The sequence below is a fragment of the Equus quagga genome, chromosome 22, assembly GCF_021613505.1.
Source record: "Equus quagga isolate Etosha38 chromosome 22, UCLA_HA_Equagga_1.0, whole genome shotgun sequence".
Classification (NCBI taxonomy): Eukaryota; Metazoa; Chordata; class Mammalia; order Perissodactyla; family Equidae; genus Equus; species Equus quagga.
This window is the reverse complement of record NC_060288.1, coordinates 7188365-7216135: the sequence shown is the minus strand read 5'-3', so window position 1 is coordinate 7216135 and position 27771 is coordinate 7188365. Positions and strand designations below refer to the sequence as shown.

The window sequence follows — 27771 nt, the reverse complement described above, 5'->3', positions numbered from 1 at the left end:
TGTGCCCAGATTGCCTGAAATAGGTGGTTCTTTTTAGCAAGGCAGAATTTCTTGTTTGTGTGTATGTTTTTGTTTTGTTTTTCCTAAACCACAAGATGGCCACCTGAGGAGTATTTTTGAATTGTCCCTAACTCTCCACTGCTCCAGTGTTTCAGAGTTTATAGAAATTCCAGACTTTCATCTGAGGTTCTGGGCTTTAAGGTGCCTGTCCTGACATGTCAGAGCAGTTGGTGGTGATTCTGATGGCAACAGGTGGGGGAGAATGAGGACGAGATAAATATAACTAAATTCCGGGAGATCTTACACTAATGTCAGAGATGAGTTACCTAACAACCCTGCTCCACTCAGGCTGCATTTAGCCTTTTTGAGAGAGAGTCTTCTCCCTTCACAGCTCCCATTTCTCTAGAAGTCTTCTGCTGTCCTTGATTTGTACATTCTCATTTCCATTGATTAGGATGGCTCTCTGAGTTACTTTGATCCTATGAAGGGTTCTGATACTGGGCAGAAGCCATGAAAAGTTTTTCTTTGTGGTATGTGGTTAGTAGAAAACTGATATGTTTAAAAATCAAACCTAATATGTTAAAAAACTAGCCATATCTAGAGAGAGACAACTTAGCTTCTATATATTCTTCCCATCTTATTTGTTACTGACTCAAAAACCAGTCTACATTGCTGAAATTTTTAGGAAAAGAATTGTAATTTCCAGCAAGGAGTCTTGGATACCATCTGGGAAGAAACTAAGTCATAATACTTCCACTTCATTCTGAACTCTCGAGTGAAGACAGTGGAGATGCACCTTTTAGTTCTTCCTTTGACATTTCTCTGGTTAAGCAGTAGGACAAATCTCCTTTCTATGACCTAAGTGCAATAGGTACTGGATTGCTGCTTAGCAGAATATACAACTTGAATGATAACATCCTACATTCCATGTTATTGTGCTTCATGTGGCATGGTTGTTTTTCCAGATTTCTCCTAAATGGCCCTGGCAAAAATATTTCTTTAATGGCCTGAAGAACAAAATCCTGACTCAACGTCTCTCTGATGACTTTGCTGGAATGAGTTTTCCTGAAGTTTCCCGGTAAGCTCAGAGAAATACTTTCTTCATTCATTATGCAACGACATTCTTTCAACAATGTTCATTGAGGGCTCACTGTAGGCTAGGCTCCACGACAAACACTTAAGACATAAGAATGAAGAAGTCTGAGAATCTGCAACCTAAAAGTTTACAGCCTATGTGGGACAATTTCATCCCTGTCCCAGTTGGCAAGCTGGCCGTGAGTTACTTCAGGATGGATTCACTTAGAAGTTAACATTCTACATTTGGGAGGCCCTTCCTTTGCTGAGGGGCTGGTGTTCTCCCAGGTGGATATCACAAAGCTTGGTCATACTATTTTGAGCTAGCGCCCTGCTCGCCTCTCTTTCCTCACAGTGCTTGTCTTCCTTCCCAGGCTCTGCTTTGTGAAGATGCACCTCCTGCTGATAGCCATCGAACAGAAACCCACAGTTCACGGTTACTGGTACCAATGAGCCTTCAAATCTCTTCAGTTTTTCATCAGACGAGAATCTTTATGATTAAGACTTTTCCAAAAGTACAGCCATAACTAAGCATTTTGCCATTTGTCGAGAGCCAGCCTATTGGGCGCCCAGGCTGCTGTGGTGCATTTAGTACTGTCTCTAACGATTGGGGTTAGAATCTAATGACTGGGGTTAAAATGATTACCCTAGTGGGTACACAGGCCTTTTTCTACAGCCCTGCCCCAATTATCTCTCATGAGCAGGGGAGAGAAGAAGTGGTCACTTTCTTAGATCTGTTCTTCTTAGTATACTACCAGATCTTGCAAATCTTGACCAAATAGAATTATTTGTGATAAACGTGTCCCCACAAACTCTGGTCTTAGAAACAAATCTGCAAAGTATGGCAAAACAGGAATCTGACTGGCCCACTAGAAAAAGTCTGCTGTTGATAAAGCTGCTGGGTAGGTAAAGGAAAGAGGTAACATTATCAGGCCACCAGCATTTCCTGAGAACCCATATTTGATAATATGAGAGGTAAGAGAAGTTATCATGTAATAAAAAAGAAAATCTAGGACAAACGGAAAAGGAATAAGCCACAATGATACAGAGATGTAAGATGCTGAAAAATAAGAAAAAGTGGCAAATGGACCAGGGAACAAGAAAGGCTGTTACGTTGGCTTATGAGTGTTTTTTAGTAGAAAACTAACTTGAGTGAAATTGGAATCAACAACTGGATTCTGATCCTGATTATAATTTGCTAGTCCTGTGGCCTTGGAGAAGTGTTTATCATATGTGAAATGAGGAAATCATATTAGTTAATACCTAAGACCCCTTCCAGCTCTGAAATTGACATTACCAGGAGCCCTGGAATTATAGGGAAATAGTCAAAATTCAGTAATTTTGAATCATCTGATATGGACTACGAAAGGATGATTTTGTACGAAATGTTGGGAAAGAAGAAAAGATATGTCTAAGTAGAGAGGATGCAAAAGATATCTGGGCAAAAGAAATTAGTGGAGTACTGTATAAGCAAGTCATTAAGGAGACAATAATGAATAGTATTGTCTGGCTGGCTAAATTCTATTTAACAATCCTGCCACACTCAAGAAAACTTCAATATCTAGACCTATGCACAAATGGCCTTTCTACTGGAAATAGGTCATGGTAAAAAGATGAAGTCTTAGAATCATAAGGCAGGCTGTTTGGGTTTCAGATTGGCCCAAACTTGATCAAGTTTTACCATCTTTGGCTTTGTATCAGAATTATTTGCAAAGTTTTAAAGACGTGTGGATACCAAAACCCCACTTCTGAACTTTACAAATCAAAATCTCCATGGGTGAGGGTCTGAGAATTTTTAAGTCCCATGATATAGACAGTTTATTCACTGGTATTTGGAAACTACTGGACCAAATGTTCTCAGGATCCTTTCCAACTCTAACATCCTAGTTTTATGTAAACTTTATTAAGATGATTATTAAGACATTCTAGACAGGAAACATGAATATTTTTTAAGCAGCTAATTTCCACATATATTCAAGAGGTCCTGGTGCTGTTTACTACCTAGCACACACCTACCCTCAGTGAAAGAGGAACCTGCTCCAAAATAGATTTAACTTTGGTTTCTCATCTAAAAGTCAGGTGAATCAAAGGGATTAAAACCTGATGTGGCAAAATATTGATAACTGCAGTCTCCTACATGATTGCTACTTCATGACCAACAGTGCTGTAAGCATTGTACTTACATTAACTCTTGAATCCTCACAACAATGCTATGAGGATGGTTACACCTTTTAGTTGCATTTTGCAGAGGAGGAAGCTGAGGCCCAGAAAGGTTAAAAAGCAAGCTCACACCACTCCCAAGTGGCAGAGCCAGAATCTGAACTCCGTCTTGTTTCTGTGGCTGTGCTTCTCATCACAAAGCTGTGCTAAATCCACCACAGCGACTATAAGTGGAAGGAAAATAGGGCATCTCAGTGGCTGGGTGAGTATGCTGGAAAACTGGGGAAAAGCTATCTTTTCTCACCTTTTATTTTCTCTTCTAATTGACACACTTGAACAGACTCTAAGACTTGCAAAAGCCCTGGATAATCATAAGGATTTGTCTTAGGGGATAATTTGTCCCCTGCTAAGAGATAAAGCTGGATCTGACCCCAGATCTAGTTAATGTTCTTGGTTTGTTCCAGTGGCGAACATGCTCTAATAGCACGGCTGGCCATGACTCATGAAGAGGCATCAAGCAATAATGCCAGTTTGGGAAAATGTTCAAAAGAAGTTCACCTCTTCTTTCAAATGCAACCAGAGATATTATCATGACTGTATCTTCATAACTAAATATTTAACGTAAGCGCAGAGAACCCTCTCGTAAAAAAAAAGAAAAAGGAGATATGAAGATACAACTAAGCACACGCTTGCTAACTAGTGAGCATCAACCAATGCTATTTAGGGGATAGAGGGCACAAGTCCATGGTCTTTCTCTTTCAAAGTTAAAAATAATTGTTCCACTCATTAATATCAGTCCGTTCAATAAATTCAGTGTTGAAAAAATATCACCCAGTTGTCTCAGGTGATAATCTACCTGAATATGGCTATTCAGCCTCTTTCTGCCTTGGCGTAGGCTGAAGAGCTTTCATTGTGCAAGCCCTTTTATATTTGTAAGGCTCTAACACTTGCACGTTACTTGAGAGTACCCTAACAACAAAATAAGCTTCGCCAAAATGAAGACTTGACCCTTTTTCAATGTGACTATAAAAGCAGTGTGATTTAAAGGAGGAAAGGAGTACTTTTGTACCATGTCCAAACAAAATGAGGGGAGGTATGGGTTTATAAGACCTCACCGTACCAGAGGTCTGAAATAAAGGAAATAAAAACAGGAGATCCTGACAAACATAAGGAGAAATGTGAGGAACTCAAATAGGCATATGTAACGTGAAGAGTAATATTAATGAGTAATAGAGTACTGCATCAAGGAGTATCATGGATGAAATTTATAAGACAGCATCTTCAAACACACAAACTTTAAGAAAATAGAAAATCAAAATGTTCAAGTAATATAGAAATAGAAACAATTCATACGGTTCCTGCTCTCAAAAATCTTGCGGTCAAAATAGACAAAAATAAAGTCAAAAGAAATATACAGGTTCAAAAATGGTACAGGTGAACAAAAGGAACTTTTGAATCCAGCTGGTTAATTTGACGTAATTTAATTTTAAATGGCAAGTAGCCTAAGGATGAACACCTCTACTATGACCGTAAGACTAGCAACTGTGTGGCCTTGGCCAATTTGGCATTGGATTCACAAGGCTCCATGCAGCTAAGTTGGATTGACCATCTCAGATTCAGGACAGAGTCCAGGGAGGGGGCTCACCCTTAAGCACAGCTGTGTATGCAGCTCAGCAATTATGTTATGACGTGGCTCCCCTTAGTGTATTTAGCAGTAATGAAACAAAGAATTAAATATAGTCAAATTCACATTTTCTACTGCATTTGGCAGTAAAAGGAGATTGAATCCTATTAACCCTTCAATTTAGAGAATCCATTGGTAATGACAGAATGAAATACCAAATATTGCCACAGAAATTGGAGAGAAAAATTACTGTATTTTTATTTTCTGTTTCCAGTGGTCTGGTACTAAATCCATCTGCACAAGTTAAGCTGCATAAGAACACATTAGGGTTCTTTATTGCTGAATCTGCAAAGGAAGTCAGAAGGTAATTTTTTTTTTTTATCACTTTACAGGGAGAAAGTCCTAAAGCAAATGCAACTTAATGGCAGGCAGACTGAGTCAGCATCATGCTCCCTTTGTGTTAAGCCTCACATAAGTCCTTCTTGATTTGTCTTCATTGTCCAGAGCCTTCTTTTACTGTACCAGCTGTCACAGTGACGTGCATGTTCCTGAGCTAATAGAAGAATGTAGCTGCAAACACAAGAGCCATCGATTCACCACAGGTAACTGCACTTCGTATCTGGCTGTCCTCAGCCCAGCTTCTGGGGGCATGTCTCTTAAAAGACAATGCCCATCTGAACTTGGCCAGGAAGTGGCAGACATTTCCGCATTGGGCATACAAGACCTGAGAATCAGTCTTTTAGAGCTAGAAGAAACCTTACTAGTCATCCAGTTCAACTCCTTCACAGGCTAGACAGATGAGTTTCAAAAGTGATTCAGTGATGTTGTCCAAAGTCACAAAGCCTGTTGGAGGCCCTGCCCAACTTAATCCCAAGCACGCTGACTTTCAGCCATTGTTTGCTCGCTACATCGCACTGGTCTCCCTAACTTCAGTCTGGAAGTTCAGCCTGTATCTGACTGCTTGGTTGGCCATAAGGATGCCACCTCATGACCATGCCCTTTTGTTAAAATTAAATTTTTTACTGAGATATATTTGACATACGACATTGTGTAAGTTTAAGGTATACAACATATTGATTTGATACATTTGTATTGCAATATGATTACCAGTGTATCCTTAGCTAACACCTCTATCGTGTCACTTAATTATCCTTTCTTCTCGTGTTGGGAACAATACCATCCCTTGAGGGATCTGCTTCCTTCATGGATTCCAGGGAGTTTAAAATTTACTCATCCTGACACAGTGTTGAGGAAAAGTAACTTTCTCTCTTTTCTCTAGTTGAACTCAATAGCTTGCCAAGAATCCTTTCTACTCAGTAGCGGGAAAAGAAAAATTAATCTCAAGCATTCATGATAACTTAGTCCCATCTGGTTTAAAACTTAATCTCTTTCAGGTATGTTAAAATTCTTTGGGTAAAACCCCAGTGTCTCAGCATTTAAACTTAAGTCAAAATTTCAACTTCCTATCAGTACTATTCTTATCTCTAAGGTTCTTATCCTCTCCTTCTCCCCAGCATTCTATTTAAATGCAGGAGTAAACTTGCTTAACATCACGATTGTTCTTATAGTGCACAGCAAGACATCCTTTCATGCAAGTACTGACTGGTCTCTGAGGTGCCTCATTCCCTTTGGTCTGTGTCAGTTTCTGTGACCTCTGCATCAGCAGCCAGTGACTCTCTTCCTCCTGGCTTTGGGTCGCCTTCTGTCATTTGTTGCTGAAATCCATTGTTCCCGCCATAGCTTCTGGTCTTGAGGTCTCCAAAGCCACTTTTCGCATATTCGTAGTCTTTTCATCCATATGTTATTTTGGTTTCTTGGCCATTTGGGATTTTTCAATCTCCCCATGTGTGTACGTATGTCAGGATGTGGGAACATGGGTGGATGTCCTCTCAGGCACTCTCCCTGCTAAAACACACGTGCCACCAGGTCTCCTCTTCTGTAGTCATCTTGTGTTGTTACTAAACACTCCTGCAAGTACACTCCACCAAAAATCCACATGAAAAGGGAAGCACCTCTCTCATTTTCTCCCCTTGCACACCACAAAACTATCATATTTTCCTTGTCTAGCTACCCCTCAACAACCTGAAACATTAGGTGTGTGTATAGGGTGGGGGAGACTGGGTCCTTTCTCAGGCTCTGTCATTTTTCCTAATAGCTTTATCGAGACGTAATTTAAATACCATTAAATAAATACCATATTGATTTAAAGTATATAATAGCTCAGTGGGTTTTAGTTGGTAAACAGACTTGTGTAACTACCCCCACAATCAATTTTAGAACATTTTCTGTACCTCAAAAACAAACTCCATACTCAATAGTGGTCACTCCTTATTCTCTTCTTCCCACACCCCTAGCAACCACTGGTCTACTTTCTGTCTTTACAGATTTGCCTGTTCTGGTTGCTTCATGAAAAGAGAATCGTACAGTGTGTGGCCTTTTGTGTCTGGCTGCTTTCCCTTAGCTGTGTTGTAGCATGTATCAATACTTCATTTCCTTTTATGGCTGAATAATACTCCATTGTATGGATATACTTTATTTTCTTTGTTCATGCATCTGTTGATGGACATTTGGATTGTTTCTACCTTTTGGATATTGTGGATAATGTTGCTATGAATATTGATGTGCAGATATGTGCTTGAGTTCCTGCTTTCAATTTTTTGTGGATATATCTGGAAGTAGAATTGCTCAATCAAGTATTAATTCTATGTTTAATTGTTTTTTTTCAAGGAGGTTTATCCATGAGCTAACATCTGCTGCCAATCCTCCTCCTTTTGCTGAGGAAGACTGGCCCTAAGCTAAGATCTGTGCCCATCTTCCTCTACTTTATATGTGGGACGCCTGCCACAGTATGGCTTGACAAGCGGTGCATAGGTCCCCACCCGGGATCTGAACTGGTGCACCCCGGGCCACCAAAGCGGAACGTGTGAACTTAACTTCTGTGCCACCGGGCTGGCCCATATGTTTAATTTTTTGAGGAACTACCATACTGTTTTCCACAGCAACTGCATCATTTTACATTCCCCACCAGTAATGCACAAGGATTGCAATTTCTCCACATCCTATCCAATACTTATTTTCCTTTTTTAAAAATAATACCCATCCCAATGGGTGTAAAGTAGTAGCTTATTGTGGTTTTAATTTGAATTTCCCTAATGGTTAATGATGTTGACCATCTTTTCATGAAGATCTTAATGGCTATTTGTATATCTTCTTTGAAGAAATATCTATTCAGATCCTTTGCCCATTTTTAAATTGGAGTATTGTCTTTCTATTATTGAGTTATATAAGGTCTTTATATATTTTAGATATATGTCCCTTTTCAGATTTGCAAATATATCTCCTATTTTGTGATTTGTCTTTACATTTTCTTCATATAATTTGAAGCACAGAAATGTTAAACTTTGTTGAAGTCCAATAATGTATTTTTCCTTTTGTCGCTTGTGCTTTTGTGGAATATTGAAGAAGGCTTTGACCAACCTAAGGTCATGAAAAGTTTACTTCAATATTTTCTTCTAAGAATTTTATATTTTTAGCTCTTACATTTAGGTCCATGATCCATTTTGAGTTGATTTTTGTGTATGGTGTGAGGAAACAATACAAGTTCATTCTTTTCAATATGGATATCCACTTGCTAAGCACCATTTTGTTCCAAAGGCTGTTCCTTCCCTATTGAACTATTCTTGGCACCTTTTGAAAAAGCAGCGGACTTAAAAGTGTGAGTTTATTCCTGGAATCTCAATTCTGTTCCATTAGTCTACGTGTCTAGTTTTATGCAAGTACCACACTGACTTGATTACTCTAGTTTTATGTTTTGAAATTAGGAAATATGAATCTTCCAACTTTGTTATTCTTTTTCAAGATTGTTTTGATTATTCTGGTTCCCTACATTTCCACATGAATTTTAGGATAAACATGTCAATTTCTGTAAAGAAGCCAGCTGGGATTTTGACTGGAATTTTGTTTAATCTGTAGGTCAATTTTAGATACACTGCTACTTAACTATGTAAGTCTTCTGATTCACGAACATGTGATGTCTACATCTATTTAGGTCTTTAATTTCTTTCGATTATGTTTTATAATTTTCAGATAATAGGTCTTACGCTACTTTTGTTTTTAAGTATTTAATTCTTTTTTAATGCTATTGTAAATGAAAATTTTTTCTTGATTTTGTTTTCAGATGATCCATTGTACATGTATAAAAATACAATGGATTTTTGTATATTGATCTTGTATCCTGCAACCTTACTGAATTATTTTAGTAGGTCTAATTTTTTTTGTTACATTTTATTTCATTTGCTTGCCTAATTGCTCTGGAATTGTCTCCACTACAATGTTGAATAGAAGTGGTAAAAGCTTGTATCCTTATTTTGTTCTTGACCTTAGGAGAAAGCGTTAGGTATGATCTTAACTGTGGGTTTTTCATAGACGCCTTTTATGTGTTTGAGGAAGTTTTCTTCTATTCTCAAATTGTTAACTTTTTTTTCTTTTTTTATAGTGAAGCATTTTGGCCTTTGTCAAATACTTTTTTTTAATAAGGATGTGGTTCTTGTCCTTTGTTCCATTGAAGTGGTATATTACATTAATTGATTTTCAGATGCTAAACCAATCTTGTGTCCCAGGAGTAAACCCCATTTGGTCATAGGGTAAAGTCCTTTTTATATGTGCTAGGTTTTGTTTGCTAGCATTTTGTTGAGGAAGTGTGCTTCTATATTCAACAGAGATGTTGGACTATGGTTTCCTGCTTTTTGTCATGTCTTTGTCTACTTTTGCCATCATGGTAAAATTGGAAGCAAAGAATGAATTGGGAAGCCTTCTCTCTTCTTCTCTATTTTGGAAGAGTTTGTGAAGTAACCCTTCTTTAAACATTTGACAGAATTTTAATGTTGAAGCCATCTGGGCCTGACTTTATTTTTTGATTTTTAATTCAATCTCTTTACTTGTTATAGATCTATTCAGATTTGCTATTTCTTTTTGATACAGTTTTGGTGGTTTTGTCTTTCTATGAATTTGTTCATTTAATTCATATCAAATTTGTTCACAAATAACGAATTGTATACAAAAGTGTTCTCTTATAATCCTTTTTATGTTTGTCAGGTCAGTAGTAAAATTCCCCCATTTATTAACACGAGTGTCCCCTCATTTTTGTGACCAGTCTTGTGAAAGTGCTGGTCAGTTTTGTTGGGTTTTTCAAAGAATCAACTTGTGTTTTAATTGATTTTTCTCTATTTATTTTTTATCTTTTAATTAAATTATTTCCACTCTAACTTTTATTATTTCCTTGTTTTAGCTTTATATGGGTTAATTTGCTTTTCTTTTCTCAGTGTCTTAAGATGAAATTTTAGGTTAGGTCATTGATTTCAGATCTCTTTTCTTCTTTAGTAAATATAGGCATTTACATCTATAAATTTTCCTCTAAGCACTCTTTAGGGGCATGCCATATTTTTGATATGTTGTGTTTTTATTTTCATTCATCTAAAAGTATTTTGTAATTTCACTTGTGATTTCTTTTTTTAACCCATTGGTTATTTAGGAGTGTGTTGTTTCTATTTTCACATATTTATGAATTTCTTTAATTTTCTCATTTCATTCCATTGTTATTGGAGAGCATACTTTGTATAATTACAATATTCTAAAATTCGTTGAGGCTTGTTTTATGGCCTAGTACGTGATCTATCCTGGAGAACATTCAACACATACTTGAGAAGACTACGTATTCCTCTGCTGTTGACTGAAGTCTTCTACAGATGTCCTTTAAGTCTAGTTGATTATAGGGCTGTTCAAGTCTTCTATTTCCTTGCCGATCTTCTGTCTAGTCATTCTATCTATTATTAAAAAGTAGGGTAATGAAGGCTCCAGTTATTCCTGTTGAATTGTTTATTTCTCCATTCAAATATGTCAGCTTTGTGTCATGTATTTTGGATTTCTACTGCTACATGCGTATGTGTCTGTATTTGTTATATCTTTTTGATAGACTGACCATTTTATCATTACAAAATGTCTCTGTCTTTAGTAACATGTTTGTCTTAAATTCTATTTTGTGTGAAATTAGTATAACTACTCTACCTTTCTTTGATTACCATGTGCATGAAATATCTTGTTTCATCCTTTTTCCTTCAACCTGTTAGTATCTTTGAATCTAAAGTATGTATCTTGCCTGCAGCATACATTTGGAGCATTTTTTTAATCCATTCTGCCAATCCCTGCCTCTTTATTGCAGAGTTTAGTCCATTCACGTTTAATGTAATTACTGTTAGTATTTACATTTACCATTTTGCTGTTTGTGTTTTCTATGTGATATCTTTTTTAGTTCTTAAATCATTTATTAATTCTTTCTTTTGTGTTAGATATTTTCTAGTGCACCATTTTAATTCCCTTGCCATGTATTTTCATATACATTTTTGAGTTATGTTCTTGGTAATTGGACTGAGGTTTGCCACTAACATTACAGTGTATAACAATCTAGCTTGAATGAATCCAAAATTAATTTCCATTATATACAAAACTTTGTTCTTATATAGTTCCATTTCCTCCCTTTATGTTCTTATCATCACAAATCATATCTTTATATATGTGTGCCCATCAACATAGATTATCTTTGTGGAGTCTAAATGTAATCACAAGGGTCTTTGTAAAAGGGAGGCAAAAGGAGGGGATTTAACCACATATATAAGAGAAAAAGCCTTGAAGTGAAAGAAAGCAATGGAAAGAGATTCAGAGAGAGATGTTATGCCACTGTCTTTGAAGAGGGAGGAAGGGGCCACAAGGCAAGGAATGTTGTTTTAAGCTATCAAGTTCATGGTAATTTGCTACAGCATTATAGGAAAATAATTCACATAGAGTAATATTTTTCATCAAATTTGGGAAGATTTAATTCATTATTTCTTAAAGTATTTTTTTTATGCTCCTTCATTTCTCTTCCCTCCTATTGGTCCTCCCTTTACATATATATGGTGCACTTAATAGAGATCCACTTTTTTCTGAAACTGTTCATTTTTCTTCCTTCTTTTCTTTCTCACTTGCTTGCTCACTCTCACTCTTGCTTTTTTGGATTGCATAATATCTATCAATCTCTGTTTATATTTGCTGACTCCTTCTTCTGGCAATTCAAATCTGCTGTTAGGCTCTGCCTTGGTTTCCAATTGCTATTGTAACAAATTTAGTGGTTTAGTGAGAAATTAACATTTATCATCTTACTGTTCAGACTTCTAAAATGGGTCTCACTGGGCAGGGGAGGGTCAGCATGGCTGTTTCTCTATGGAAGTTCTAGGCGAGGATCAATTGTCTTGCTTTTTTCAGCTCGTAGAGGCTGTCTGTATTACTTGGCTCATGACTCCCTTCTGTCATACAAAGCCAGCAATGTCTTTCTCATTTCTCATTACTCTGATTCTGCTTCCATCATCACATGTTTTTCTCTGGCTCTGGCTCTTCTGTTTCCCTGTTCCACATGTAAAGAACTGTGATTACATTGGACTCACCTGGAAAATCTCTTCAGGCGAGATTATTAGCACCTTTAATTCCATCTGCACGTTGAATCTCCCTTGCCATATACGGCATAACGTACTCACCAGTTCTGGGGATTAAGACATGAACATCTTTCAGGGAGGCAAGCTTTTTCTGCCTACCACAGGCCCCTTGATTCATTTCCTAGGGCTGTCATAACAAATGACTGTAAACTGGGTGGCTTAAAATAACAGAAAATTATTTTCTCACAGTTCTGAGGCTAGAAGTCTGAAATAAAGGTGCCAGTGGTGCTACTCCCCCAAAAAACTCCAGGGGAGAATCCTTCCTTGCTTTGTTTCTTCCAGTTTCTGTGTCTCCCGGCATTCTTTGTTTTTGGCAGCATAACTCCAATCTATGTCTCCATCTTCACATGGCCCTTTTTCTTACGTCTCTTCTTCAAGTCTGTCTGTTCTCTTCTTCTTATAAGGACACCAGTCCTTGGACTTAGAACTCACCCAAAATCCAGGATGATTTCGTCTTCAGATCCTTAACTAATTACATCTGAAATGATACTCTTTCCATTTAAGGTACTGTCTCAGTCATCTTGGGCTGCCATAACAAAATACTATAGACTAGATGGCTTAAACAACAAAAATTTATTTTCTCACAGTTTTGGAGACTGAAAAGTCTAAGATCAAGGTGCTGGCCAATTCAGTTCCTTGTAAGAGCCCTCTTCCTGGCCTGCAGATGGCCGCCTTCTCACCGTGTCCTCACCCGGCAGAGAGAGCGAGCTTATAAGAAGGTCTCTCTTCTCATAAGGACAGCAATCCTATCAGATCGGGCCCCTGCCTTTATGACCTCATTTGGCCTTAATTACTTCTGTAAAGACCTTATCTCCAAATACAGTCACATTGGGAGTTAGGACTTCAACATATCAATTTCAGAGGGACACAATTCAGTTCATAACAGTCACATTCTGAGCTTCCAGTTAGGTGTGAATTATGGGAGACACTATTCAATCTATTAACCCCTCTAGTGCATAATTAACTTCAGTTAGTGTACTTTTCAACTATAGAATTTCCATTTCATTCTTTTTTATAATTCCTATCTTTTTATTGATATTGTCTCTTTGAAGAGACATTGTCATGCATTTCTTTACCTCTTAAATCATGGTTTTCCTTAGTTCTTTGAACATGTTTATAATAGCACTCTGAAGACTTTATCTGCTGAGTCTGACTCTGGACCCTCGCACAGGCAGTTTCTGTTGTCTGCTTTTTTTACCCCCGTGTATGGTTCATGGTTTCCTGCTTCTTTGCATCTCAGAATTTATTTTTTGTTGAAAACTGGACTTTTAGAGAATATATTGTAGCAACTCTGGACACCAGGGCTTGTCACTGCTTGTTTGATTAGTTGGTTAGTGACTTGGTTGGACTATTTCATTGAAATCTATTTCCCATGCAGTGTGAAGCTTCTGATGTTGCTCATCAGAGAGTGCAGCCTTGGGCGTACACATAGTCACCCTGGGATGACAGTGGTTTTAGCAGAGCTCTTTGAAATTGTTTCCTCACCTGCTCTCTCTGTTAAGCTATCTGCCTGTGTTGGTATCACACTCAGATCTTAGGCTACACTAATTGGCTTCAGATTACTCTATTATTTTTGACAATACCCTGAGGCATATATTGCGCTACAGTATTATCCAATTAAATTCTTGGACCCCTTTGCAGGAGTAGTTTTTGAGGCCAGTCTTTGAGGTTTGTTCTGACCCTGAGAGAGCGCTTATTAGGTATCTCTTATCCTCGTTCACTATAGTAAATTCTGGCCTATGGTTTACACATTCTCATGGAGTTACCAGGCTCCACTTAATCATTTGCCACCAGAATCACCATTGGTTTCAAGAGCACCCTTGGGCTTGAACTTCTCCACACTCTCTTCCAAGCCAATTCCCTTGGGAAGAGCTTCAGCGCTCTGTGTTCTTATGGCCTGCTTCTCCCGCTGAGCAAAATCTCTGAGCCTTTGCTCCAGAGCTAGGGAGATAGGGACAGTGGTCTGCTTCTCTTGAGGTGACACACTTGCTTTTTTGAGCAGGGCACTGGGCTGTGGTGGTAGCTTCTGAACTTCTTAGTTTGCTTCTCCCACTATGAAACCTGTGCCGTAGGTATGAGTTGGGATGAGGATAATCAGTGCTCCGTTGTGTTCACCCTGTGATGCCTGGGCAGGACCTCTGCCCTAAGAATGAGAGCTGTGTGGAGGAAGAGCACCTCCACCCTCTAGGCTGTACTCACCTGAAATCTGGCCTCTGCAGTGCAGAGCTGGGGAAACGCGAATGCTGGTGCCTTTCCCCTCCCGGAGACATACCATAGCCCTTGGCTGGGAGCTGGAGAGAGAGGGAGCTCTGTATTCATGGGCACTCTTATCTGGAATGGGGCTTCTGTCACATGTAGTAGGGGTTGGAGGGAAGGAAGCAGTTAGTGGCTCAAGTGCCACAGACACCTGCAATTCTTACTGAGACGTAGCATAGCTTATTGAGTAATTTTTCTTCCTTTGCTATAGCTTCATAGGACAATTTCTAGAGAATTTAAATGGTTGTGTATATGTGTGTGTGTGTGTTTTAATAATTTTCACTAGTTATTGTTACACTGAGGTGCAGGTCCATGGAGTTTCTCATGCTGCCATTTCACATGCAGCGCTAAAGACTCCATCTTAACCCTATCTTTGTTTTCCCTGAGTCTTTTGATTTACCCTTGAAGCTCTAAGACAATTTGGGACATAAAAAGAAACTATTCCTATGTCATTTCCTGACATCCCCATTGTCTGTGGGGTTTGCAACTGAATGCTTGAGTCTGAAGAATATTGTTAATTAAATGGGCTTCAAGATTCTATTTTGGATTCAAAAGTTAAACATTGACTTTTTTTGCATTCTATAATAATATGGATCTTTCTTGAGGCACTGGATAAGGCTAACTAAATAGGAGAAAGTTCCCATTAAAAAGGTGTGAATAAGGGGACAGCCCAGTGGCGAAGCAGTTATGTTTGCATACTCCGCTTCAGTGGCCTGAATTTCACCAGTTTGGATCCCAGGTGTGGACCTACGCAGTGCTTCTCAAGCCATGCTGTGTCAGGCATCCCACATATAAAGTGGAGGAAGATGAGCAAAGAAGTTAGTTCAGGGCTAATCTTCCTCAAAAAAAAAAGAAAAAGAAAAAGCGTGAATAAGGAAGAAAAAATAATACATTAAAAGTATCATCTCAGTACACATATCTTTATACTATATGAAAATTTAGCATGGTTTCTTGCAATAGGCTTATCCATGAAAACAGTGTAAAAATCAAACTTTTGCAAATAAATTATACACACTCATGTGCATGCACTGCCGTCATTCATTTTGCAAAACAAAAATGTGTTCTAAAAATGAATAATCACCCCTTTTTTTAGCTGACTATTGTGTGATTTTACTATAAATATTTTAACACAGGAAGTTGCTCTAGTATAAAGATGGAAAAAAATTTGTGTAAAGAGAAAGGCTCCGCCTTTATGTTTGTAGACATACCAAATTTTACCCACTTCTGTGACATGTATTTTATAGTATCTAGGGAATAAATTAGTAAAGACATTGAATTTACAATCTAATGTTTGAACTTCAATGTAGTTAATACAGTCCTCAGAATATTTCGTTCTTCTGGTAACAGAATCATTTCTTCTTCCTGACGCATACTGATCCTCAAGCGTCACTCCTACCAAGCCTACCCCACTGTATCCAGGAGAACTCAACTAATCTGGTACCCAGATTCTTAGATAGCAGGCAAGGAGTGAGTCAGCTGTTCTTGACCTCAGTTTGCCAGATGATGGCAGCAGAGTACCATGAAATGCTCACAGGTCTGGCAGCCAGAGAGCGGACTTGCAGGTGAATTTGAATCTGGAGAGTTAGTTCTAGTCAATTGTGCAAAGAGGACATCACTGTAGAGGGGCACTACTTGCCCTATTGGTTGAAAAGTCATGATAATATCTGGATATTCTCCTAGAGAATTAGCTTCCAAAAAGGACTTAGGAACTTACCAATAAATGACAACATAGAAAACCTTACTGACTTTGGATTAGTACAGGTTTCAGGCTGACAATTTCACATTTTTAGAGCCATATGAAGAGTATTCCCAGCCCACTCCCTTCCAATAATCATCTCTTTCTTGGACTCATTAAGTTTGCTGGCTCCCACCAATTTCTTCCTCCTCATGTACTCAGTGAGAATTCGGAAGACACGAATTCTGACCCCAGCTGTTCCACTGGTTAGCTGTGATTTGGGGAAGACATGTTGCCTTTTGGGATCTCAGCGTCATCATTTCCAACCAGGGCAGTACCCATCATCTCTACGGCCCTTCGCAATTCTGATATTCTATGATTTCTGATCCCTCTTCCTTTGATTACTCTCATTTTTCTAAACTAGAACCACACCAGAGGTTTTCCACTTTAGTTCATAATCTAACATTTTAAAGAGGCAGCATGGTAGTTGAGAACACAGATCCTGGGTTGGTCACTTATTTCTTCGCTGTGTGACTTTAGGCAAATGATTTAAGCTCTCAGCATGCTTCATATTTCTGTAAAATGTCAATATAATATTACGTATCTCAGATGAGTAAATGAGAATATTAGTACATAAAGAGTATACAAATTGAGCAATATTAACATAAAAAGCATTAAGACCAGTGCCTGGCAAATAGTAAGTACTACATGTATTTTAATGATCATCTTACCTGTGAGAATATAAAGTCAAAAAGGATTCATTATTTCTTTTCTCATCAATGAAATACAGATGGAATAAGAACTGGCAGAGAAGTCCTAGTAGCCTATACTTATTTGAACTCATTCCCTGATGGTTTTTGGATTCAGAGCATGAGGACCAGCAGAGCTAAGTCTTCAGAGCAGGAGGAGTAATTGTCTTTCTGCTTTTCTGCTTAACAGAATTAGATAAGTTATTGGGCAGGAACTTTCCCAGCCCCAACTAACCAATTCATTGCCTGCTTTTTCACCATTGAAATCTCTAACACTAAGGTTTTAGAGTGGTAGTCTTCAACCTGGGCAGGGAGGAGTACATAACAATCTTTATATGTGATGGGGTGGAAGGAGTGCGCTATATGGAAATGGCCCTTAGGAAAGCTGTGTCCCAATTCCCCTAATCTCCACCCCTTGAGAATTATTTTAGAGTCCTCATTAAAATTTTAATTTTTGCAATGGAGTCACACCTAAAGGAAAGGGGAATTATTGAAAAGGAAATTGGGAAAAGGTGTGAAAGTTGTCAGGGACAGGATGATACATTAGAAAATGGTTTGCATAGGTGGTCCAATCACGAATTACTCTGTATTACAGTTTTCTTTAGGTTTCGCCCTGGGTCACTTTTTTCGTAAACATCCAAGACTAACTCACCACTTTAAGAAGAGAGTCACCCCAGCCAGTATTCCCTAGGGAGAATTCCAAACTCAACAGTTTGAGATATAACTACCCTCATGAATGTAGCAGCTCATCCCCCCAGCTTGGCTTAGCTAAGCAGCCCTGAAGTCCAGTCCGAGTTCTCCTCCTGTACCAATGGTCTTAGGTAGGAGAAAGAGTAAGTGTTCCTGTATGACTTTTCTTCTCTAAAGCAGGGTCAAGGACCGCATGACCACTGAATGCCAATAAAAGGGAAAGCAACTTGGTAATAAATCCACAAAGACCGTATACCAACATCTTGTATGCCTGTGTTTATGACAGTTGCTATTGTTTTTATAATCCTACAGCTGACTAAGGGGTTCCATTTTCTCCAGTTCTCAGTGTCCTTCTCCACCTTAGCTGTGACCCTATTTATTTCTCATCCCAATGATTACACTAGCTGCTTTCCCTGGATCTAGCCTCTTTTCGTGCCAATCTGTGCCATCTTTCATGGCTATAATGATTTTCTTGAAATAAATTTCCGATCATGAATGGATATAAAAATAAAAAAATAGATGGATGAATATATTATCCATACTTTTACAAGAATAAGGTGTTGGCTTGATCTGTTTCCCTGTTGCTTCTTCTGCTCCTAAGGGCAGTAGTTCTTATCCAGAATACACGGTATCACTTTTTATGTGTGTCACAATGATTGGTAAATAGCAAATTTTGTAAATAATTGCAACAAGTTAGCGATTTAGTAAATTGGAACAGATTCAGAATTATCCAAATAATATGGGAATTATTTTCACTCATTTGAACTATGATAAGATTTCTTGAGGGAGAAAGAGATTTATTGCTATCCATGTGGAAATCATATATGAGGCATGTCTTAACATGCAGTCCTATCTTATATGTTAAGAAAAGAAAATGCTTGCCTGCACCTTTCAAGGAAATCACTTCTTGAAAAAGAAAGATAAAATGTTGACCATGTATAGGAATTTCAGTTTTTTCCCAGTCATTCACAGGTCTTAGATGCCATGTCTTTTTTGACATCTAATGTTTTATCCAGAAAACTTCTTTAGAATATCCATTGGGTAGCCACAAGCCATGGCAAGACATTAACAGTCTGGCTACAGTGTTAGGCAAAAGTCCATTCCATTTTTTCCTTGCCTAAAATGTAAAAACATAATTACTTGCTTACTGTCAGCTGTAGATAGATAAAAATATAAATAAATTAAATGATCAAACTGCCTTAGAATGAAATCAGAGAAACTTCACTTGCTTGTCTACTGCCTTGAGAGAGGGGACTTTGCCTTCTTATTTTTATTTTATTCTTTGTTTCTTTCCCAAATACTTGAAGCAGCACTCAAACTGGGGGGAAGGGCAATAATCAATTATTGCCCGTTCTTAATTGCCTTATCTGCAACCTTTTGAGGGAACACTCTTAGATTTTTTTTGAAGGTCATTAGGATTACATAACTTAGAGTTGGAAGGGACCAAAGAGGTCGTGTGGGCCAGTTCATCTTTCACCTTCAGGCAGCCAACACACACCCAGAGACTTCACCAATCCTCATACAGACTGATCTTTCCAACCCCCAAATACATGCACATACCCCCATAATTATGAAAGCTTCCAAAATTATACAAATCATTAACATGTTTTCAGCAGAGAGTTTATTAAGAATGACACAAGGGAAGATTCAAAGCTTCAACAAAAATTTCGAGACGTTTGTATGTAGCATTCACCTCACCCACTGATTCCCTCCCACCCTTCTTTTAATACCTGGCAAATGTTGTTGGCTGGAGACTGAGGCTTTGAGAAAACAGAGGCTTCCCGAAAGTTCCATTGTTCCCAAGCCAGTTTGGGCCTGTTGCCTTTTGCATTCCATAGCTCAGCTTCTATCACATGTACTAAGCCGACTAGCCTTTGAAGACTGACACTTGGTAACACACTAGTCCTCACTCAGATTTTTCTTCAGATGTTTCCTTCCTGAGTCATCCCCTCAAGGGCAAAAGGTAACCGCGAAATAAGGAAACATCAGTCAACCTGAAAACCCCCATCAAGCCTTCATATGTAAGTGAGGGCTTCTGAGGATTACAGGTAGGGAACAATCTTATTCCAAACCTAGCTCTTAGCACACCTGTGTGATGCAATTATTGCTGATTTAAGATGACAAATCACATATCCAAAGGATGTTCCTCTTTTTCCTGAAGTGTGTTTTGATTAAATTGGTATTTTCTATGGGTTAGAATGGTTCAGAAAGAATTACATGAAAAGAAAGGGATACCAAGATGTTTTTGCAGTTCTTTCTGTCTGCCATTGTCGAAAACCTGGTGATATGTAGGTTTAACAGCTTGTTTCACATGAACTCCCAATTTTGAGTAGTCTAAGTAAAGAGATGATTCTTAAATTGACACAGGAGGAAAAGGTCCTGTCTCTTTTCTCCACTTGGGTGGGCGGGAGAAAAGGAGTAGCAGTGATGGCTACTCTGACTTTGTCCATCTCCTTGGTAACTTCTTCTCACAAAACCTCACCATCTCTGGTCACTCAGCAATCAGATTCAGGCAAGCAGATAACGCAGAGTCCTTGAAGAGTGAAAGAGAAGCATTTAACTTCCAAAGTATGCTTTAGAATGTTATTTTTTATCACAATACCAAGTGCCAATTCTTATGGACCAACAATGGCTTTCTAGCCCAGTGTTTTGAAAGGATTCCTAGGTTGAATCTGGGTTCTGGAATAAGAATGACACGATTGAATACCAACATATGGGTGCAAGAAGAAGTAATGGCTCATGTGTCAGAGTTTTCCATCTCGGTGTAACTTCATGTTGCTCATTTAATTATTAAATTTCAAACATTCTTATATTTATCTTCACAATCACCTTTTGAAGTCCCAAAACCGTGCACATTTTGCAGATTGGAAAATTATTTGCTTTTGTTATTTTCAGATTTGGAAATTCACAAATGTTTTAAGACATATCCCATGTAAGATCAAGATTCTTCAGAAGTTAAAATCAATCATAAAGGAAAACTTGAAGGAAAAATAAACTAGAAGGAGGCAATACCCAAGGAGAATGAATTGCTTCCTGAGCAATATCTGCAGAAAGGAGAAGGGGACCTGTATAGTTATCCTTTTTTAGAGTCCTGTAGTTGCTCTAGACCCTGCCTGTAGCAGGAAGGATCCCCAGATGCTAGACTCTTGGGTGAGATGAGAGGAGTGATGGATTAGAAAGGTGCATTAGCAACTTAATAGATACTTATTCTAACCATAGTATACGGTATTGAAATCCTTACAATCATTTTCCACTCACTTTCTAACTCTGTAGAAGGAAATTAAAGAGTTCTCTACAGTTTCATTTTTAGAATTAGTTAGTAGCTAAGGATCACCAGCCTCTCCCTAGTCAAGGGCCTAGAAATGTCCCAGCCGTAGGAATGGTCCAAAAATCCCTTATTAAGAGATATTATGCCAACTCATTAAGATTGTTATGCTATTGCAGGGGCAACAGTAGCGGTAAAGAGAAACAGCCTGAAGGAATTCCCTGGTACAGAAAGGCAGAATTTTCAAGAGTCACCATTAAACTTCAGCCCTGACGCCAAGTAAGACCTTACAGAACCTTGGTCCCCTATGTTTTTCGGGGAATCACTGGGCAATAAAAATTTGACTTAAACAGAATATTTGCTTTATCAGCTCCTGTACTGGCCAATGGAATTGTTCCTCACCAACATGAATTCACCCTTACTTCTCCCAATGTCACTAAACTAAGCAAATGTACCTCTCCCCAACATTGCTCAAATAATTTATACCTGTGATAACTGAAGATTCTCTACCCAGTTTTCTTTCAGATCACCTTTCAAGCCCTCTAGAAATGTAGGTTTGGATGAAATTTCAACTACTTCCAAACTACTTTTCTGTTGTTAATCCATGCCCTATTTCCAACAAATTGATGATGAGATTGCCTTTATTTTTGAATTCATAAAATAGGGTCAACAAATTCTTCCTCCCCCACTTTCTTTTCCATATAGATCTTTAGTACATTAAAACCTGATTAACAGGGTTGGATATGAAGGGTGATGTGTTTAGTTGATTTTAAATAGAGGGTTGATCTAACGTGTTGGCAACATTTCAGTTTAGTAGCTAGAATATACCTGGAAAATCTTTAATGATTGAGAATTGTGATTGTCTACAGGTAAGTACTGTATTGTAGCAGAGCACAGCCACTCTGCTCTGGCATTACCTGAATCCAAAGGCTGGCTCTAAGCTGTGTGATCTTGTGCAAGTTGCTTTACTCCTAGGTGTCTCCGTTTTCTTATCTTAAATGAGTATAACAGTAGTGAATACTTTGTAGGTTTTTTATAATATTTGAATGATATTAGGTATTTAAAGCACTTTGCTTGATTTCTGGCTGGAAGTAAGTGCTCATGAAACGTTTATTATTGAAATTATCAATTATTATATCTAGGAAGGTGTATGAAATCGGACGGAATATGTAATAAGTGCAGAGCTTTCTAAGGATATGGATTTTGAAATAAATCCTTGATCTTGTTTTTGCTATTTTCCCTCTTTTAATATGTGAAGGATCATGCCTCTGCTTATTTGAAGATTCTGTATAAATGGGACTGGTTAACAGAGGTTTTACTGTACCTCTACCACAGGTGAGGCAGGTGTCAAATGTGTGAGCCACCAAAGGTGCCACCATTCATGTGTGCACTTTCTAAGAGGAATATAAAAGTCCTAGGAGTTATAGTTTCTGTCCTTCCTTGCGTTCCACTCCAGGATTTTATGAAACTGATATAATCTGTGGGGAAGGATTAGGAACTGTTTGGAGGAAAGGTGCTATGGAATTTTAGAAATTCAAATTTTGCCTCACTCTTAATGAAAACACAACAGAGTCAGACTAGCTTGAGGATTTACAGATAATTTTGTCTTCTTTTAAAATGCTTGATAAATAGGTATTTATTAAGTACCTCTATGTGCTAAGTAGGCACTGTGCCTGATGTGTTTATAGATATAGAAATCATATTTCAACCTCCATGCAATCTAGTTGGGTAAACAAGATGAATTCGTATGAAATAAATCAGAGGCCGAATAAGGCAGCGTTCCTTCAAGTGCTACATTGGTGATTCTTGCAGGAGGTCAAAGGAAGAAGAAGTCAGTGGCGGCTGGATGGATTGTTCCAGAAAGTTGCCTGTGGGAGGTAGGATTTGGAAAGGTAGAAGAGAGTGAGAATCTCACCTCCTGTGAAGGATGTGACATGGGCAAGGCATGTGGGAAAATGTGGCACCTTCCATGTACCAGCTAGCCTGAATAGAGGTGAGAATGCATGGCGGAGTGCTATAAGAAATATCTCACATTTCTTAAGAATATATTCTTGGCTGTTAGTATTGCACATGTGTGTATAGATGTCTGTACATTATGTTTATGTTAATGCGAAGTTGCTACAAAAACATGATTCAAATTTGAAAATTGTTTTGAGAATATAAAGACAACATAGGTGATAACACGTAGAGTGCTCCAATCACATTTATGCTTCACTTATTCTCTCCCATGACTTCTCTGTGGTAATAGTGGAAGGCAAGTCACAGATAATCAAAAGCCACAGAAAATCCTTGAATGTAATTGTAACCATTCAGTTTCACTGACTTTTCTCACTGTTCTTTAGCAAAGCCATAAAAACAAAACAATTTAACTTATTGGCATTTTTCCCATTGTCTTTAGTTCCCCCATTGTCTATGATAAATAAGGAAATGGTCTAAAGCAAGCACCCAAAGGGAGAATTGATCCAAATGCCCTGGTCCATCCACAGACTGGGCACATCAGCCCTTATCTGACTGGGGGAATCCCTGAATATGCTTCAAAAGCCCGTAAAGCCCTGTGGTAGTGATAGTTACCCATCCAAGTATTCTCCAAAGATGATGCTTAATTCACTTACACCTCTTAATTTAAAAGCAAGATATGTTCACATGAACTAGAGGCTTAAAAAAAAACCCAATCAGGGCCATACTGCTGATCAGATGGTGGTGTGCACTTCAACAGACGAATGCCATGTATGGGTGAATTTCTGTGATATTTCATCAATGTAGTTGCTTAACTCAGTTGATTTAAGTACAGTGTTAATGAGATGAATCACAGATCCTACTCCCACTTAGTACTGGAGACTAGGGTTGGAATTTTTTGTTTCATTCTTTATTACTCTTTTTTTTTTTTTTTTGCAGGGTAAAGATAACTCCAGTTAGCAAATCGGCAAACATATGTCTTAGGTAGCTACAATGAGTGGTAAAATACACTTGAAGGCTTAAGAGAGACAACTAGGCATTATTGGGGGAAAAAAATGTAAAATGTATGGAATGTGCTATTTGTGATCCATTTTTGATGTTTTAATAGTACTACATTCACATACCAAAAACAGCATAATATTATTTATAGTTTTGCTGACAATGGGCTTGATGCTTTTAAAGATGTAATCTTCAGGTCACCAGTGGGTTTTCTGGGAAATTCAGAAACAGCTCTCTTCTATTCTTAGCACTTGAAGCAATACAGACAGCCGTAACTTACACAAAAGTTATAGTCCGATATTTCATTGCATCCCTAGTGTCTTTCTGTTTCCATAGAATAAGCAATGCTATAAATAGCAGTTAGCTTCTCAGACTAGCACACAAAAGCCCTTTAATAGACAGTAGTTAAATAGGTGCTTGTTGAATAAATAAACAAACACTAGCTCTATTCACCTGAATTCCGTGTCCTTAAATCAAGGGGTCGTGTAATATGAGAGAGTGAAGATGAATATTCTCTCTTTATTTTCAAGGTGATAGAGAGAGACCCATGCAAAACTTTACAATAAATAAAAATGCATCTCAGCCACTCCCTGAGCCCTTTGCCCTCTCTTCCAACTTCTTTGATATACTGTGGCCAGCCTACTTCACATCAGCTTCGCAGGGTTTTGCCCATTTTACTATTCTATAGTTACTTGTTATTCTCTGCCTCTTCTTTATCAAAATTCACTTTTTCAGTAAAAATGACTTTAATTAGATATTAGAAAAAAAAGACTTAGATACAACTAATTCATGTTATGTTGTGGACTGACCAATAATACAATAACCGCACTAAGTCATTCAGATTTTGAAAAGTAGGTGTTTATAAACTCAAGTAGATACTGATAGATATCTAACCAATAACTCAAAGAGAGGCAGAAATTTTCAGGCGGTGCATGATAGCTCTGGGTCAAGAGAGGAAACCATTTCTGACAGAAAGGTTTGCCTTCTTTGGACACATCAGCCCTTCCCTAGAAATCCTCCCTCCACGTCTGCCGAATTCAACTCCTAGATTATACTGAAATCTAAGTACTTTCCCACATAACCACCCTTCCCACTGTGTCTTTGTGAAACTTATGACTAAGATCATATCAACTTCATCTTCATACTCTCCATGTTCTTTGAGTGATACCAGAGACTATGGATATTACTTTCTCTCTTTCCTAATTTTCAGCTCAGTTCTTTAAAGTTCAAGTGGCCGACCAATGTCAGCCGTGAGCCTTGCCCCTATGGCAGGCGCGAGGCCTAGATCACCATCCTCTTTGGTCTTTAAGCTTAAGTTTCCTCATCTGCAGCTTAGAGATAATATTAGAACCTAAACAGTTGAAGTGTTGTGAGGATTGAATGAGATAAAACAGGTTAAGTTCTTATAGTGTCTAACATGCAGTAAAAATTGAGCAAGTGAAAAATGGTTCATGTTGCTGTCGTTCTGTTCCCCCACCCCCCTCTGCCATCATTTCCCTGGTTCTTAGATTTCCATGCTTTTGCAACCAATTTCTGTCACATTCAGGGAGAGAGGGTTTGAAGTTTAAGACCTTCCAAAATTTCATTTACTGTCTACCACCCACCATCCATAGACTATCAGCTCAATGGAACATGTCAACAGGGTTTTCAGTGAGGATCTATAATGCAGTACCTCCCATGGTGCAGTCACTTTGCCACATCTGAGTCTGCCTGTAACTTGCCATTCCCCCTCCAGAACACTCTTTTCATGGCAATTCCAGCTCCTACCTTGGCTATTTCCCAATGCCTTTCAGCACAACTGATCCCATGGCAGTCTTCATTTTCTGAGTAAATTACAGTCCATTGAGAAAGACTGCCAGGATATCCTCTGCCAGGCCAGAAGCTTGTTAGTATAAGAGGTACACTGATCACGAGGACATAGGGAAATCCATCCAACTGAGGGAAATTCTCTCTCTTCTGGCACACCCACTCCCTGCCCTATATAATTTATGCCCAGGTACAACTCTTGACACATCTGTCCCTAGGACCTCTCACTTTCAGATACTATGCCCCCTCACCACACACACACACACAAACACACACACGCTATTGTCTTAGGAAAAGAAGCTGGACCCTCCTTCCATTTTTACTCTCAGTTCTGCATACCTTATTGGATTCTGTGCCCTAGATGATCCAGGCTAGAGAAATGCCATCTTCTAGACTCAGTAATGTCTAAACTACTAAGGACCAGCTTCCAGAGTCTTTCCAGGTGCAGAAGATTAGATATGTCACCATACGTGGTACTTCTTCTCTCTCCACATCCTGTCTGAGCTTCCTACAGAAACTGATCATATGAGATCATCTGAGCAGGTGTTTTATTTCTTTTTTATTAGGCTTTTAAAATGACTTTCCCTCTAGACAAGCATAGACTTTTCTATTTGAGTAAAATATAGTCCATAAATAGTAAATCAAAAGCATTCTTTGAGTCTTTCATTCTTATATGCTTATTATGTCCCTACTATAGCATTTAAAATCATCTTCTAGAAATACACATTGACTTAATATTGTATAGCCAGCTTTTCATCTTTCAGAGTTCCTGTTCTCTAAGAATCCAAATAGCACTTGTGTTTCCAGTCCTATGATTTCCTAACTAAGATTCCAGAACCTCTAAAGATACTTTTCTCATTTCAACTGATGTTATTTGGCTACATAGGAATCGCTAGCAGGGAGTGTGTCAGCCATGAGGTTTCATGAGCATCTTCATCAAGTCTTAACACAAAGTCCAAAGAAAACAGTAATACAAATGTATCCATATAGAGTTATAGGTATAAGTATGGGTGTAGGGACATAGACATACACAAACACATATAGAAAGGATATTTTTAAGCACAATGAGCCTGAGTTCCAAAGACAGATGAAAGAGTTAGAGTGGCAGGGAATAGAAGAACAAGAATTTGGAGAGAATGAGTAAGCAGTTTCCTTTAAACTCTCTAAATACCTCTTTTCTAGTTCTTGTCTTGTACTTATAGACAAAAACCAGATTTCCAAGAAGCAATGTGCCACAACTCCAGCAAAGTACTATGTATATGGGAATAATTCATCAAGTATGCATTGAGTAAGTGAATTCTTTAGATTAACAAACAGTACTTCACTATTATTACTTAAAAATAGGAGACAAAAAACTTCAGGCTTCATAAAAGCATCAGAGTAATACCTTGGAAAATTTAACATATTCCTTCCATTACTCTTGTCTTCCACACCCCATCTGTTTGACTAGCTTAGAAAGCTGTCATAAAGGAAGGACAAAGGCCTTTTTTAAACCTCTTTGTGATTCTGTGGACAAGTCTTAAGAAAAATGAAGTCAAATTCTTCTAGGACTTGTGGGTATGGAAATTTCCACTGATTTAGCTGGGTGGTAAGATGAGGAAGCAGGCCTCACAGCATGGGACTAAAAATGACAATGCCACAACTGACCATTTACTGAGTGTATATATTTATTTGTGTTAAGTAATTAGTTTCTTCATGTTTTCATTTTTCTCATTTATAATCTTCTAAAAGGCAGGAATGAGACCTTGTCGGTTTAGGGTCATATATAAAAGACCAACTCAGCAAGACAAGGTGAAGATGATGGGAAGCTTAGGCACTGTTCCTAAGTAAAACTATTCAGGCACTAAGGACATGACTTAGAGTTTCTACGGAAAAAACGTGAAGTCAGCAGTTGCCCTTGACTTTTCATTCTGCCTTCTTTTCCCTGTTTGAGACTCACCATCCCCCTTCTCAGTTTGACACCCCTCCCCAGCTACTTACTGTCCCCATCAACA

The 27771-nt window shown here is 38.3% G+C and overlaps 1 protein-coding gene across 1 annotated transcript in view; it reads left to right on the top strand.

Moving 5' to 3' along the window:
* Nucleotides 1-27771, top strand: part of KCNU1 (potassium calcium-activated channel subfamily U member 1) — a 150779-nt gene that overhangs the window by 63248 nt on the left and 59760 nt on the right. Inside the window, 5 exon segments of the mRNA XM_046648812.1 lie at nucleotides 966-1078; nucleotides 1449-1517; nucleotides 5133-5222; nucleotides 5363-5460; nucleotides 21196-21295. Coding sequence (XP_046504768.1) covers nucleotides 966-1078; nucleotides 1449-1517; nucleotides 5133-5222; nucleotides 5363-5460; nucleotides 21196-21295 — 470 coding nt within the window.